Consider the following 17,399-nt stretch of genomic DNA (forward strand, 5'->3'; position numbering starts at 1 on the left):
GGCCCCTTCATGTACTTTGCAGGGGCCCCCTCAAGTTTCGTTACGCCACTGCATTTCCCTGATTCTTTTTGCAATTGCACAAGTGCTACTTGCAGCCAAACAAGACAACATTATGCGCAAAACAGGATACGATTCATGGATAGGTCCCTTCCCATTTCACTATACACTGACATCACGTTTATATTAAAGAGCCACAAAACACCTTAACCCCATACTGATAGAATTTATCGAATTTGGTGGGGTCTCTACCCTCACCCTAGAATGGGGCAAATCAGTGATCCTCCTGATAACACGAAGTACTGATAGAACACATATAGAGTTCTTGTTTGGTGTGAAACTGTAATAAAATATCTAGGCATTTGGATCTGCCCTAATCCGGATGGAATCCTCAGACTCAACTATGGCAAGATCAAATATCCAGTTGACTGAAATTACCGCTGTCAATAGCAGGCTGCATCGGACTTACAAATATGGTTGTTCTCCCCAAATTTCTCCACTATTTCATAACTTTTTCCCATCCCACGCAACAAAACCTTCAAAACACTAACACCTCTGCCCATTAAACTCATCTTAGCAGAAAAGAAGCCCAGAATTGCCTGGGACACTATGACCTTGCTGTATTACCAAGAAGGGTTTGCCATTCCAAATATGGTACTATATTACTCATGTGCACAGGCTCACTTCGCACATAATTGGTTCCATCCCCAGCAATACTCTTTCCATTTAGCAGTGGAAAAGGATGTGGTGGATCCTGCCCCCTTACACACTGTCAAATGCTCCAAACAACCCACAGTACACTCAGAAATTCTGTTAACTGCAACGTGGCCTCCTGGAATAAATTTAGCTTACATTAAGGCCCTCACTTACATCCATAATTGCACAAAATCTCCTTGTTACAGGTGCTAAAAAGTTGCAAACTAACCATCATACAAAAAGTTGTAAGTGCTTATGCTGCAGCTCAGCGTGCTGCATGCAGAGGCACAAACCATCCTACCTGGTGCAAACAGCCTCTGGCGCAAGTGGGCAGCGATGGGGTGCAGGTAAGGCTGCGGTCTTCCCCGTTAGGTGTGGAAGCGGCTGGCGTTAGGCCGGTGCGGCTTGCTCCTACGGAAGGCCCGCAACCCGCACCGCACTCCCGGACACACGCCTCTGCAGGGGGTTTGCCTTCTATCCAGCCTGAGCTAAATTTGATCCCAAATCGAGCTCCAATCAAATCCGGACGTCAAGAAACACTGGGAGCTGTGCCTGTTTGGCGGTGCATTCTAGCGTGCTAGCCTGCTACTTGTGTTTCTGACCCTGCTTATTAGCCCACCACAGCCTACCAGCATAGGGCGGCAGGACCACCGCTCCCTCGTTTATCCTACAGCACATATCTCAGACTTGCAACATGCAGGGCTCACCTCCTGCTGCCTTTAGAGATGCCAATTGCCTTCTGTCCCTTGTTATCTGCAGCATGCTACCTTCGGCCAGGGGCGTAGGAGGTGTGTAGTGTACTTCCTTAGGGTAGAGTTGGCGGCAAGTGGAAACCCTCCGTCTAGGCCTGTGGTGCAGCTTCCTCTACGCTGTATGCCCCCCCCCGCTCCCCATTAGCCTTGGGTGCCATAAACAGGCCCCCGGTCTCTCGCTACTAGCTAATCAACTTCAGTTGGATAATCACATCTGGCAAAAGCCCCAAAGTGACAATGCGTTTCGGCAAGACATGGGCGATGCCGGCAACTACAAGGTGCAAGCAGAGGGGCCCAATGCTCCAACAAATAATAATGCCTGCACAGGTCACGAAAAACATCCCCCAACATGATGCGGGGCTCAATCTCTTAATTCCAGTACTGGCAGCCCACCCTTAAGACGCACAAGTTAATTCCTGAAACAAATGTACCTTTTTAAAGGATCCAGTGGATGCATTGTTCTCTCACAATAAAGATGTTCGAGGCCTACAAACGCCCATACAGCCACAATCGCCCATCATATTTGACCCACGCCAAATCACTGCAGTTATGGGACTCAAATCTCAGCACAGCCAAAGAGAAATACTTCCTTTTACTGGGAGGGCTGGGCAAAAAAAGAGTCTGGAAGCAAGGGAAAAGAGGCAAATCCAGGCAGTAGGTAAACCTACATGAAATACGGGTTTCAAATCGCTGCAGCCTTCTGCGCCAAACAGCATGAAGGCAACTTCAAAACAGAGCCTACTAATGGCATCACGGTTACTAATGATTCATCTGGCAAAAGGAAGGGCTTTTAGGTCGTTGTGGGGGTACATCATTCTTTAACCGATGACAATCTATTCCTTCCTCAGACAAGCATGAAAATGACAAGACTGCCACAGCAAAAACGCCCTTGCTCACAGCTCAGTCAGTGATCAAATATACAGCAGCCCTTGTTTGGCCAAGAAGTAGATCTCCCTCTCTGGAACTGCTAGATGAGGCTTTCACTTCATCTCAGGTTGAGATTCTGGCAGCTTTGGGCCCAAAGAGGCTTTCAGTAGGCTCACATTTACCAGCGAGTCCCGACATCTCCCTTCACAGCTGCCGTTCAGACATCCTTCAAAGCTCAATGCCTCGTCAGGAAGGTGAGAAAAGCCCACCTCTCTGCATTATTTCTGAAAGATCAAGAACTTTCCAGAGGGGCAACAAATGTTCCGGTTCCAGCACGAGTCCAACCCAGAAGCGTCTTGGCTCAATTCATAACAGCTAAAAAGAAGTTGAATTATGCTCTGCAGTCACTTCCAAATAGTTCAAATCTGACCTTACGGATTGTGACCCTCCCCAAGTTGAGATTACTATACGAAAGGGCCATATAGTAGTCAGGAAAGTCAGATGAAGATTTGTACTGGTCCAAAATTCTCTTAGCCTCCAGAACAAATGATGCCAGAGAGTTCTGGCGACTGGTGAATCACACCGCAGGCCTGCAGTTTCACCCCCCCCCCCCAATCCCTGAACATATTGAAAGCGACCTGGGCCATTATCCACAGGAAATGTATGGGGGGCCAAAGTCATTGCAGGGGTCCCATGAAACACGGCCCCCATGCCTGGAGGAAGTATGTCTAGTAAGTCCTATCGTTCAGGAGAGGTGGAGAAAATAATCACTAACGGTTGTTGTGATGGTGCCCTGGGCCCCAATGGCTTACCGCAAGTGATCTTCAAACAGAACCCCCACTATTGGGCTAAATATCTGGCCACCTTGTACAACCATGTTCTTACCAACCAGGTAATTCCCGACAGCTGGAGGGGAGCAATCCTGGCCCTGAACTATAAAGCAAGGAAGACCAGACCAGGTTCATCAAGCAAACACTCACATTCACAAACATCCTAATGCTTGCCCTGCTAATTATCAAAGCCAGGCATTGCTCCTCAAAATCTACACCTATGTTTTGTGGACTTTCACTCTGCATTTGATACAGTACAGCGTAACATCTTATGAACCAAGCTGTAAAACTTGGGAATCTATCCTCTTCTCCTAAGACCCATTCAACTGTTGTACACTGACATATGGACAAGGGTAAGGCTGGGCACAGGTGCATTGATCTCGAAGAAAATACCTACAATCAACGACCTTAAACAACGATGCATCTTGGCTCCGTTTCTCTTCAATCAATTCAAGTGGAGCTGACAACTGCTTTCAATAGAATCAACGCACTTCCTCCCACTCTGTCTGGGTTTAACGCTTCTCACATGCTGTACGCCGACGATGTTGTTCTGATCAATAATTTGTCATAAGAAAGTACTCCCAAGACCATCAATCCAATCTTAGTTGAAGAAACCAGTATATTGTTTCTCCAAACGTCAGTAAAATGACTTATTCTTACTTAAGATATTCTTCAATGGTGTACTCTAAGATATATCACGCAAAAAGGATTAACCTTAAATTTAAGGGAATAAACAAGGAGTCCTGTTTGTCAATTGTTTGCTTTCTTTAACACCTATAAACAAAACAGACATTGTACACATAACGGGTTTCACACATTTAGAAAAGTATACATTTGTGGGCAGATTAATTAAGAACAAAATGTATACAAACCAATAACAATGCGTCACATTAGTCATTGAACATATAAAGAGAGTTGATTGTTAAACATATAAGGAGAAACATACAGAATGACATGTCTAGTGTCCTACACTGTCAGGTTACTGGGGCAGTGCTCAGTTTTAACCCTCTTGTGTGCAGTCCAAAAGGTACTGCTTGGCCCTCTTCTAATGGTGGTCAGAGCATAGATCTATGTGCAGATGAGATCATAAATGTCATCACCGTTAGTACACAAATGAATACGCAGATTATGCAGTTAATGATAGCTCGCGGCCACATTCATAAGTGCGCTGACGTGTTTCGACCTTCATGTTGGGCCTAGAGTGTGTTTCAAGGAAGGTTTTCATCAGGGCTGTAAGCTTTGTGAACACATTAAAGCAGCTAGTTCCTGCTGTTCTTCTCAACGAATGTGATGGATTTCTTTATGGATGGGTCACTCTGTCCTTGTTTCAGCATGTGGCCCTTGAAGCAGGTTTTTGTTGGAAGTGTCCAATAGATTTTGGGGATCCTTAACTAAGGGCACCAGGTTTCTCTCTTGGGAATTAGTTTCATCCTCAATTGCATGCCAAGCCGACCGCGCTGTTCTGATCAATTGCACCAGGGTCGGCCTACAGCGATTAATTAATGCATCTGCCCTATATGCTGCAAATCACAGGCTATGAGTCAATCTTAATAAAACAAAAACGATGTTAGTAACAAGAAGAAGATGTCCTCCACCAATTTTCCATTTAGACGGCTCAGCCTTAGATCCGGTGCCGGAGTACAAATACCTGGGCGTAATCTTTGTTGCAAAAGGTGCTTTCATCAAACAATGCAGTGAGATACAAAGGAGAAATAACACTCTAACCTCCTTTTTCTGCTCCTTAAATGGAATGTCTCTACAGCCACTCCTTGAAGTCACGGTCACTAAACATATTCCCTCACTCAAATATGGAGTTGAGGCCCTGAGATGAAGAGCTGACAAAATAATCGATAATGCCATAACAGGGACATACCGACGTGTGTTCAACCTCCCTTGCCATGCCTCCCCAGCCCAAATTAGTTTTGAGTTAGGACTCCGGAAACAGAACATAAGAAGCATGGGTGTTATATGAAACTTTGTTGCAAGTTAAAAAATGATCCCAGACCCACCTTAAGCAGTATTGTGTGAAAAGCAAAACCAAAGGGGATGATGGACGGAGTGTTGAACAATGCAAGCACTCACCCCCAGTCAACTGATCTGGGTTTAATCCATGGCTTGGCAGTTTGGGCTGGACTGTTCCCATGAAGCACAGGGTCAGACTGATTTGCATATGGCCATGTCTGAATTGGGGTGGCCGAGTGAGCTAAAGAAAGATGATGGATTAAACCCAGATCATTTGACTGGGGTGAGTGCTTGCAATGTTCAACACTCCATCCATCATCCCATTTGGTTTTGTATTGTGTGGAAAGCCAGAAGTGACCCAAGAAAATCCAAGGATCATGATTACCTACACCTGGCTCTAACCACTTTTAAGGCAGAGGATCTTTTGGCCTTAATCCTTTCACAAACAGCTTTTAATAGAGCCATAAATTAAATTGTGATAAAGATCTCATCTCACAACGATAAAACTGTGCTGTCAAAGAGATCTCATGCTTGGATGGTAATAGGCTCATATTGCCTTCTAAAACCCCATTCGTACCTAGGGAAACTGTTTGGCTTAAAGTCCAAGCTCAAACTGCTGAATTTTAAGCTAGGCGATCTCTGCACTCGCTATAATTTCCCCATCTGGAGGAGAACTTCTTGCAAGAAAACATGCCGGCTCTGTAACTACTCAAAGGAAGACATTTGCGACATCAACTGTACTTGTCCAGCTCTAATGACAAAACGAAAAGGTCTGTGGAGGCCGTACTTCTGTAGGAAAGAAATATGTACGTGTCGGCAAGCAATCATAGCCTGTCTTCAAGGAGAGGACGCTATGTTCTGTGGGAAATTCCTTGAGTTTATGTGCATTGCAGACTCAAAACTCCCAAAGACAGAAATGTAAAGGAGCACTTCATTACTATGATTTGACACTCTCTGCAAATTGACTAAGACATCAATTTAGTAGACAATGAGCAAGGATTGATATGTCCCGGTCACCACCAATCATCTTGCAAGGTACCAGTCAATTCATAATTATGCAGGACGTTCTTTCTTTTTGCGGGGAACGTAACACCCATGAGTAAGCAGTGTGCAATTCCTGTCACCCTAAATATTAAAAATAGTGACCCTGTAATGACTTATCATTTTTCTCTCTTGGCACAGTTGTTGAACTTGGCCAGTATGTTGAAAATAAATCAAGTCAATGCACTAAGCACTTCCTCAAGAGTTGCCCGTAGTATTAACATTAGTGACCCTGTTATTATTTGTCGTTTCTCTCTTTTTGTCTCAGTATTTCCCTATATGTTAAAAATGAAATCAAGACAAGGCACTAAGCACTTTTTCCAGAGTATCTACACTACTAATCCTATCACATATTATGCCTTGTCGTCTTCCTCTTCTCGCCCAGTATTTCCTGTGTGATGAAATGGACACCAATCCAAAGTACCCAGCATTTTTCCCTGAGTGTTTGCACTAGCATTGCTATCATGTTTTGTGACCTATATAGTATATTTTTTAAATCTGGAATTGGTGCTTAGTAGCGTCAACATTTCTACAACTCCTCGATCAGTGAGTAGCAGAATAGGATCGGAGTAGTAATAGCATATTTAAGGTGCTAGAAGAGATGTGATAAACCATGTTCAGTGTAAATGCATTGATCTCTGTATGAAACTATGGCATAAGATTTGTAATATGTCATCGTCATTATTAATAACAAGAATTGTAAAAATAAAAAAAATAAAAATTCTACAACCAGTGAAGGACGTTTACCTAGAAATACGCAAAACTTAATGATATTTTTTAAATTGTGATTTTATAACAATTGTAAATTAAATTAACTGAACGATAAAAGATTATTAATTAATATAGATAGTTCCTAAATATGATCCCTCACTACGCATCCAACTCCTTTTTGTCAATTATCCAATGATCACTGTTAGTTCGTGGTAACAAATTGCACATTTCCAATAGTTAAAACCCCTCACTCGCGCCCATAACTGAATGCATTAAATTGTACACTCTCCCTCATAGGTTACTGAGAGTCACGGGCCTCATTTTGGCCTCTTGGACCCCTATTTACATGGAATTACATTCAACATTTTCCTCATTGATTAAGGCCCTCAGTCGCATCAAAAATAACTGAGGACTCAAAGTGCAACATGTTAATAAGATTTTAAAGTGCTCTGTGCTTATTTGTCCTGCGCAATCTATGTCAATTAATGAACCCAAAACAGAGTCTTGTGCATTTCACCTAGTCCACTTCTATTAGAGGGCAATTATTGTTGGATGTCTATATTTGTTGCATTTTGCTGTTCTTCTAACACCGCTTTCATGAATTTCAAGAGATGCCCTGAGAGATGGCATGATTCACCTTTTAAGCAACCTTGGACAGCTTCCCTACAGGATCAAATATTTAGAACTCAGAACATCTGGCGTAGTCAGTACATTTTCAGTTGCTATAGTCTATCACAAAAACATATTATATGGCTCAGTGATTCATCCGATTTGGCGCACAGTCTGCATTGTTTACTGGTTTCTCCATTCATGCGTCCGAACTAGTGAGATCTTAAGGGAATCAGACCGAAGCGCCATCACATGAGGTTGGATTTAACCAAATTTCGGTGGGGGAGACTCAAATAATCGACAGATTTTAATGACTCATATCCTGGCTCCAAGGAATTGTATTTCTGATCTTACATTGATCAACTTATCTTTGGGTACCTCTTCTAAAATGTCTTTAACTGGTTAACCTTCACAGAATTGTGAAGGTTTTAAATCCTGTTCAAATGCATTGAAAAACAGACTAAACAAAGCAGGCTCTTGTCCGGAATGTGGTGAAAAGTTCTTCACATAATACAGTCTGTGACTCTGACCTCTATTTGTTCCAGAGATTGAACTGATATCGGGATGGAATGTGGAGGTTCTGGAGAAAGGAGAGGTGCGACTTTGGCTCGAGGTGGAGGAATTGTCGCCGGAAGCAGAATTACATCTAATCTTCAACAACCAGGAGATCACAAGCTCTCCGGTGGGTGTAATCCTGATTCATCAATGTATCAATATAAAGGATACTTCATATTACAAATATTTGGATTGGCTCAAATCCACAAAAAGAGACGGAGTTTGAGAATACCAATTAAGTTACCATTTTTAATGTAAAACAGTTTACAAAATTTCCTTACTAGGTGCAGAAAAGAAGGCCAAACATGAGGTATGAGAGTTGGGTGCCACCATGCTTTCTTGTTAGCAGTGAAACAGAAAGAGAGAGAAAGAAACAGAGAGAGAAAGAGAGTGGGGGGAGAGAGAGAGAGGCAGACACAGAAGCATTAGTAACCTACCTTGCTAATGGTTGTGATAAGAAAAAGGTTATCAGTTATAATCAGGGATACCTCTTAACATAATGGCCCTTATTATGATCAACCCATTTAATTGCCATAAGTGCAATAGCTCCTATAACCACAATTAAACAATTATGGGGCAGATTTACAAGCCCCTTGCGCCACTTTTGCGTCACTTTTAACATGGGAAAAGTGACGCAAAAGTGGTGCAAGGGGCTTGTAAATCTGCCCCTATGAGTTTTGTGCTAACTATCATGAGGTCAAGCTTGATGATATTTATTGGAGGGAAAATTGACCAGTATTTACCAGAACATGCAAATTTGGGCACAGTAAGCAACAAAAAGCCTCATGTTAGTCCCCAAAACCTTGAAATGGGTGGTATTTATCGCCCTCTTTAAATTCCTACTTGGATGAGACGATTTTATCAAGCGTGATACATGTCAAAACAATTACCAGGCCACTTGTAATGAGGGACATGGTCTTCATTTAACTGTGGGTATGAAGCCTGTCCAGAATTGGACAACATATCTGGTACCACTCATGGGAATCCTGTTTGGCTAGAATTGTTTATAAACTTTTTCACTGAATTAACCAAAATAAGGCTTTAATTGGACTCAACGGAGAGTGGGACATACTAGAACCATACATATAAGGATTGCACATGACTGTTCCAGTCTAAAGTAGGAATGCAGTGGGCCCACAAAGTAGCCCCACTTTTTCAGGTTTCTTATCATCTGCCAGAACTTCCTTGTATTTCTACCTGTGATTATTTTACAAGGTTTCACGTCATTCCCTATCACTTGCATCTGTTGGTCCTATTGCCGTGTCTTCATCTTCATCCCATTCAGGACTGCTATATCTGCATGAGCAGTGGCTGCATTTCCTCTTTCATCGCTCTCTCATATGAGATGCTTGATGGTTCTTCAGGTGATTAAATGAATCAGTGCATCACATCTCAAAGGCATATTGGCAGTGGGAGTTCCAAAATTGTGCCAAAAAGACTGCAAGGTACTTTTCCTAGTTCTGGCGAACAAACCTCACCATGTTCCAATACAGGTATTATGGTTCCCATCCCAAGGCCAAATTGCTAATTTTGATATAATCTAAATAAGACTTTCTTATTTCTAAATAGAACAATCGCTTTGATTTTATTTCCACACCCATTGTCCTAGGATTGCTGAATATATATTGTCAATTGGACCGTCTGAGGCAAGTGATACGTTTACACCCACACCTGTATCTTGATACAATAATTAAATGAAAATAAAATAAAACAAAGGTGTAAACCATCATCACTGATCTTTCCTGTAATAAAGGTTTAATACATTATCCACAATTGCATTGCATCATTGTACAGGAGTGGCTGATCAAGGACATCTAAGAGTTTGTTCATTATCTGACGCAATCATATTTCCAATTTTGTTTTGATTTCTCTACGTTTTAAATTAAAGTCTCACTGTAAGTGTCAGAAAGTATTTTTTAATTGACAACAGAATGATGGCCATAATTAGATAAGAGGTCAGATTTCTGTCTGGAGAAAGGATAAACATATATTGCTTTAATCAATATGTCAGCTACCGTAGTATGCTAATTTAGGATCACAACCAAAAGATTTCAATTAATTCATTTCATAATCTAAAATGGTTGTCTATTCATTTTCCGGGATAAATGGATGTAAGTTGATAAGCCCGCTTTGGTGTAATCTATTTTAGTGCTTACTGCCTCAATGGCACTTGCACATTTTAAAGTAGATGAAATCCATCGCATTATGCAAAAGATAATAGGTTTTACATACCACTTAAAATGTTGGTTTGTGGTTCACACCAACGTTAGTTTCAAATATTCATTCCTGCAAAGCACATTTCACCCAGACAATCCAGTGTTCGAATACTCAACCAAGACTAAATTTATTCAAATATCAAAATTATCATTAAAGAAAACAAAAGTTGATCATAAATAGGAAATTAGCATCTGTCACATCATAACATCATAGAATTAAGCCCTATATTCAAAATAACATATCTATATAACCCACTGCACATAAAAATAAACAGCAGTTCTCTCTGTTCTGGACAGAGCTAGCAAAATAGAATAATAATATGAGCAATGACTCTCTAAAAAGAAAGCAACACTTCTAAAATGTGCAATGCAAAAATGTAATAATGCCAAAAGTAAAACATGTCTGAATGTCAAAAGGCTAAATGTCTTAAGCAAAAAAAAGCATAATGACATAATGTTTGCAGGTCATTTGTAATGTTTAGACAAAGACAGCACACAGTTTAATAGCATGCCATTATGTGAAGAGGTGGCACTAAATTGTTACTTGCACAGTTTACCAACCAAACCGTTAATTTCCAAAACCTCTAATGATTTACATTGGACAGAACCATGAGAAATGCAACTTAATAGAATGAACTGTTCTGCACAGTCATAACAACCAACTTAGTTTAGCACATTAACCTTTATACTGTTTCAATTACATGTCTTCTTCGAAAAGGAAGCCAGAAATCATACTTTTGCACATACATAGTCAGAGACACCATGGCTGCAGCTATTGTTTGATGTTTTTTTCCAAAAATCAGTGAAAAGCAATGCTTGTGCACAACCTTTTTATGAGCACTTCTAGCACTGCATCCTAGCACTGCCTTTTTATGCTAACTGAACCACACCTTTGTCGTTTTTTTTAAACCCATTTTATCATATTTTAGGTTTGTTTCAGTAAAGCTCCAGCCGAAATACCCAGAAGTCTCATTTGCATCCCCTTGAACACCACATGGGCACTCAATCCCGTTTTCCTATTCTGAGTACATCTCATGCTTAGCAACACTAGGAAGTGCATATGGCCATTTCAGAGAAGTTGAAGCACACACTTTTGCAAGCTTGTTTTTCAGTGTACGATTGCATCATTCCACCACGCGTGATGCGTCTGGATGATAGCTACAATGGAACTTCTGATCGAATTTCAGTGCTGCACACAGAATTCCCATGATTTCATTTTTGAAAGATAGTCTTTTTTTCTAACTCGATTGAGATCAACTCCATCAACAATAATATTTTTAAAACTGTTAGTACATTGCACCTCCTAATTTAATATGCCTGAATCCACTTTATAACCAATATGTACCTTGACCCATTACAGGTCGTCTAGTGAAAGGACCAGCAGTTTTCCCTACATGACTAATTATTACATAAGTGTTCTTTCCAACATTTATTTTCTGAATCATCATACATCTCTGACAATGGTCTTCCAACAATTTTCTGAAATGAGAGTTGAACTAGTAAGTATTAAATACCCTCGCCATCGTGTCACGCTCGACATGTGTAGATCAGCGAAAAACTCTCACCATCTGCAGCAGCTTTGAATCAGGCAAGGCAAACTTTCCATCAGTGTATTTTGAAGTCCCTCACCCTGTTTACATTGTACATTTTCCGATCTGACATCTCATTTTGTACTCCTCTCAATTTGTCAACTGTTTGTACCGATACAGAAGCAAAAGCAGTTTCCATAGGTCCTGATTGCACATTTGTCTCCATGCGCAAGGCAGTATTCATTGTTGCATGATATTTTGCAAGTGCAGCTGCAAAATTATTTCTCTTAGTGACCAGGTCACTACCATGTTCATGAGAAGCACATTTCACCACTGCTATTTTCAATGGTAAATTCAAAGCATACAACAAAAGAAGAATGCGTATTCCATTGTGAATTGGTGTCCTAGCTGAAGTCATGAAACCAAGCTATGACCACAATTGGCCAAAATAATGCATTTCTCAAAATCAATACTATCAGTATAGATTGTAACATTCAATGCACTGGTTATGCAGCAAGCCCGCAATTCAGCCACTTGTATAGACGTTATATTATACAAGCATAATGCCTTCATAATGCATATCAGCCTACAAACTGCATATACTGTTCGTAAATCTGCTTGGACATCTTTAGAACGTGAGCCATCAACGAATAATACCAAATCAGCTCAATCAAGTGGTACATCTTGTCTTGAATATCTGCTGTTTAGATAGTGCACAATTCTGTTACCTGTAGGCAATCATGTTCATCCTCTTGTACGTTCTCGTCATTTTCATCTTTTTCATCTTTAGAAGAGAGGCAAAGCTATCATCACATATAGAAAGGTAGAGAAATCCCATAATAAATAATTTGCATTTTTAAATTATGACCATGGGATTCGGGAAGCAGCAACAGTGAAAACTGTTTTGAAGTCATGCCCTCAGCGGAGTTAAATGTCCTGCCCACATCTGCTGTGCCGCTCTGGTACAGTACTACTCCGTTCCACAATACAACCCGTTGAGAACTCTAAAGTTAATGTGCCAGCTGAGCGGTGAGACAACAGAGTCACAAGTGCTACTAAGGAGCACCTGTGGTCCATATAAATAGGTCTATTGGACTGTGTTTGGCCACAGGCAGTACATTGGGTACCAATGCCCTAGAATGACCAGATTTGGGGTTCACTTAAATTGGAAACTTTTGTGCTGGTGCTTAAAAGGCTTCTCCAGACCTTCAGCACTCCTGCGGGCTTAACTGGCTCCTTCAGGCTTGTCTGTGGCAACAGCCATGACGAGCCGAATGTCACCCATCTTATCACACTTAGGCAATGAGGTGTGCGGATACAGGGCGTGGCTTGGTTTCTGATCCAAGATACCCCAGGAACCGACAGCATCATGGTGAGCTATGATTAAACACACCAAACTTGCTGTCGTTCAAGTGATACTGTTGAATATATCTGAGACTCTGCTTTGTCACAGTTAGAACCCTCTGATTTAATATCACTGGAAGTAATAATATACATATTCATTATTACTGCCATTCAGGTGTCAGTCGAGATCAGTTTTGGAAGATCACTTGCTTGGTGATTTTTACCCAAATTAAAATGTATGCCTTAGTATGTATATATTCTGTATTTGTCAGTGTGATCCTAGCCTAAAGGCAGCAAATTACTTTACAGGGTCCAAGGCAAAGTTTCAGTCAATGAGTGACCGGTGGGGAAGCTAAATTCTAAGAGCGGAGGTGGTAGGCTCAACTATCGATCCATATTGCTCATGGGTGACCCATGATTTTAGTATGCACTTAACGTTGGTTTCAACATTCACTAGCCTTATCCCTGCAACCCAATCCTTAGAAGAACACAATGTTGCATCCAGCCGTCCGTTACCCTGAAAGCGCCATCTCTGGAGCACATTCGCTCTACAACTCCACCCGCAGGATGCAGGCTGTTGATTGTTTGCCTATCAATATCTTTCCCATTTTGGGACAATCTGTCAGAGAGGGAACTAAGACTCACATGAGTAGGGATTTTACCAAGTGTAGCAGGAAGTTGAGTTCCTATTGATCTTTACATCGCTGGCTCCCAGTGAGTTGATGGTTCACTCAGGATTGGGCTGTTTAGAGCAGGCGTATCATCTGGTAGGTCGCTGATACACCCAAGGATTCTCCTTACCGCCTGGCCCTTGGCCAGGACACTAACGATACCAGAGGCTTCCAAACGCTGTCACATTTATTGTGTTAACAAGGAGATGGAGACCGAGTAGAGCCACCACTGTTGACACATGAAGGAGATGCCCATAATTGTCCCTAGCTGCCATTCCATTCTGATTAGATGCACAATGGGTTATATTCTTGCACAATTTTCCGAAACTTGCCTTGTGGAAATTTCACCAGCTGCAAGCATAGCAATTCAACCAAACACATGGAGTCTTGGCTGCTGCCGGCACTCGTTTTATGTGCATCTGTTTATTTCAGCCTCAAACTGCTGTTTACATACTCACCTTTTTATGATCTCTGACATTCTTTTTTTAAAACAACTGCACCTTCACAGACACAAACCACATACCACAGATGAACGCACTGCAATGCAACTAATATAGCCAGAGAACGTTTCAGTGCTATTATATTAACAAAAGGTCTCTCATGGTCTGGTGAGCCAGTGAAAAGGTGAGCTCTCAGTCAGGCCTTCACGTGGTCATTAATTCCGATGCATTTCCTCCAATGCAGGAACGAAAGATTAACTTCGACAGAGAAAAAGGACTGGTAGAAGTAATCATACAAAACTTGACCGAAAAGGATAAAGGAACGTACACAGCTCAGCTGAAGGATGGAAAGGCAGCAAACCAGTTTACACTGACTCTTATTGGAGACGGTAAGTGGACAATCAGCGTATCATGTATAGACCGAAATGCCTGCACGCATTATGTCATTGTTGTGGCCCATGGCTCCAGTAACTATGTCATTACAGTATAAAGATTACTAAGTTATGCTAGCCCATAAATCTATTTGCTAATCAGGAACCACACAGACCACCTGGTGTGGCAAACAGGTATATTTTCAAGTATGCCCTGGAAGGGCATCTTGTAAATTCTGGATTCCTAGGTTTGCAGGAGAACAGGCATTATAAGTCACAAAGTGCCCCCAACTTTTCGGAAATGTTGACACAGCAAGATACTCTGGAGCGCTGTAACTTGACAAAGCCTTTGGGCTTATTAACAAGGACTTTATCTTCGCTATTTTGGCCTTAAAAAGCCAAAGAAGCGGAGATAAAAATATCGCCCTATCAACAACAGCTTGCTAACATGCAAAATCGCATGTTAGCACCCTTTTTCACTACGCTTCCCTTTGCATCTCTTATGAGATGCAAAGGGGACGTTCCAGAGCAAAATTATAGGAGAAATGTCGCTAAGCGACATTTCTCCTATTATCGAGCTTCACGCTAACCCTGTTAGAGACAAAAAAAGCAGCGCTAACCACGGTTAACGCTGCTTTTTTACGTCTGCTAATTTTCAGACTTAGCCATGTAATCCAATGGAAGGTGGATAACATGGCTAAGTCCACCATGGGCTATCAACAAGGATATCACCAGCGATAACCTCCCAAATGCCGCTATCGCTGGATTCTTTATCGCCTAGGCGGTTAGCGTTGTTAATAACGCGATAACCAGGCGATAATATCCAGCGATAATTTTCCCTGTTCCTTGTTAATATGCCCCCTAATTTCCTAGAAATTCTTGAATACATTCATGAATCGCATTAATCTAATTTTGTGCCTGCACTTTATGCCGTATATTTTAATTTTCTATGATTCTATAGCGAGCCTGTAATGTAATAGCATGTGAATGTTGGGCTGGCACGGTTCGCCATTAGAAAATTGACGTTACAATTATAACAACAAAGCTCCGATTGGCTAACAAGAATTGGAATTTAAAACAAGCATTGGCATAGCCAATAGGTCTCGCCTTTGGGACCTTATAAGTGTTTAGCCATGCAACAGTTGCATAACTAAATACTTATAAGGTCCCAAAAGCGAGACCTATTGGCTATGCCAATGCTTGTTTTCTGATGCTTTACTTTCCGAAAATATCTGAAGCTCTCGAGATAGACCTAAAAAACTAGATTGGTTTCATGTTAATGCACAAAAAAGATGTATGTACCATGACAAATGGCGATTTCAAAACAGCTTTGTAGCTCTACAGTAACTCTAGGTAAGTGCAATATACTATCACCTGTTAAACAACAAAATATTGCTGGCTTCTGGTATCGCAATCAAGCACCAAAGCGGCCGCGAAAGTGAAAGTAATCGCGGTCAAGCGCGGCGCGCGCGCCCGCGCACATGCACTGTAGCTCTAGGCTGGCCTGGTAGCTCTTTTTGGAGCCCTCTCAAAAAGTATCGCCTGACCAGCGCATGCGCTGGGTCAGGCGAGACCTAAAAAAGATTGGCACCAAATAAAGTTGCTCAATCTCACCAAAGTGATCTCTTCAGCACTGGAAAAAAGTACAAATGATTTCGCCAGTGTAGTCGTGCAGAAAAGCATACTTCTAAATGCCATAGGATTTGATGAGTGCAAACATAATATTAAAATATTTGCATAAAATCAATTTTAATGCAAAAAAAAAAGTGAATGTGCGCGTTCGCCTATTCAAACATTATTTCCCTTTGCTCAGTATGCCAAAATTGGTCATTCAAATTAGAACCCAGGTGCGACCATAGTAAAGGGTACGAGAGGGAGTGTAATCCAGGCTGGAGATATAGCCAGCTGCTGTCTACATGAGAGGTATGCCTCTGCTGCAGAATTCACATTTTATTACTCGTCTTAGTTCATTTCGACAATCACTGATCAACCAAAGTAAACATTTACTTTTACAGGGCAACTTCTGATCACCAGTGCAAGCCCTCAATGTGTTCTTTGGACACATCTGGGTGCTTTTCTACCTTGGCGACACAATCCCAGCATGCATGCCTCCCTTACTCCACCCATGCTCCTCTAGAGGCGCTCCTGCAGTCACCACTGGCAATGGAAGGTGCAGTCACACACCTCCTCCTCATGTAACTCCACTGGCTCCCCCTGGAGTCCATGATCAGTTTCATAATTCATGTCTGCCAGAATGGATGTGTCAAAAGTCAGTCATTCAATACATTCGATCCAATCAAGCTTTAAAACAGTCAATATTCAGAGCCTGTTGCCTCTTGATCCACTCATTGAAAACACTCTCTGTCGAGTACAGTAAACCCTGATAGGAGCCCTCTTCCTGCGGTTCACAGTTGTCCTAATACAAGATTTGTGACTGTCTGCTGCTTGCCTGCCTTTCGCTCTCAACCTTTGTTGCTCAGTTACTCTATTGATCGTGGACTTTATTTATACATATGAATATTTCTTTTTTATGGAGTTATAATCATAATAGAACAAAGCACAGCAATACGGTTCCTCCTTATTTTCATCTCAGTTTCTCTGTTTAACACTTTTTTACACCAGAAGCTGTATTATAGAAAGTGCTCCTGGGGACTGTTGAAGGTGCAACAGGCATGTATGCCAATGGCTTACAATGCTTTCAAGACCTGCTCTGTAATATGGATCACACTAGCGCAAAATATGCCCCAGTTTGATCAAGATGGGGTGTTCCTACAGTTCCATGAGGACAAAGCCCCCAGCAAATGAGTG

At 41.6% G+C, this 17,399-nt stretch overlaps 1 protein-coding gene across 1 annotated transcript in view; it reads left to right on the forward strand.

The window, feature by feature from the left end:
* MYOM3 (myomesin 3) overlaps positions 1 to 17,399 on the forward strand; it is a 508,088-nt gene that overhangs the window by 400,591 nt on the left and 90,098 nt on the right. Inside the window, exons 25-26 of the mRNA XM_085647857.1 lie at positions 8,011 to 8,147; positions 14,465 to 14,609. Of these exons, the coding sequence (XP_085503983.1) occupies positions 8,011 to 8,147; positions 14,465 to 14,609 (282 nt within the window). The remainder of the gene's footprint in view (positions 1 to 8,010; positions 8,148 to 14,464; positions 14,610 to 17,399) is intronic.

This window comes from Triturus cristatus, chromosome 3_2 (assembly GCF_964204655.1).
Source record: "Triturus cristatus chromosome 3_2, aTriCri1.1, whole genome shotgun sequence".
NCBI classification, from domain to species: Eukaryota; Metazoa; Chordata; class Amphibia; order Caudata; family Salamandridae; genus Triturus; species Triturus cristatus.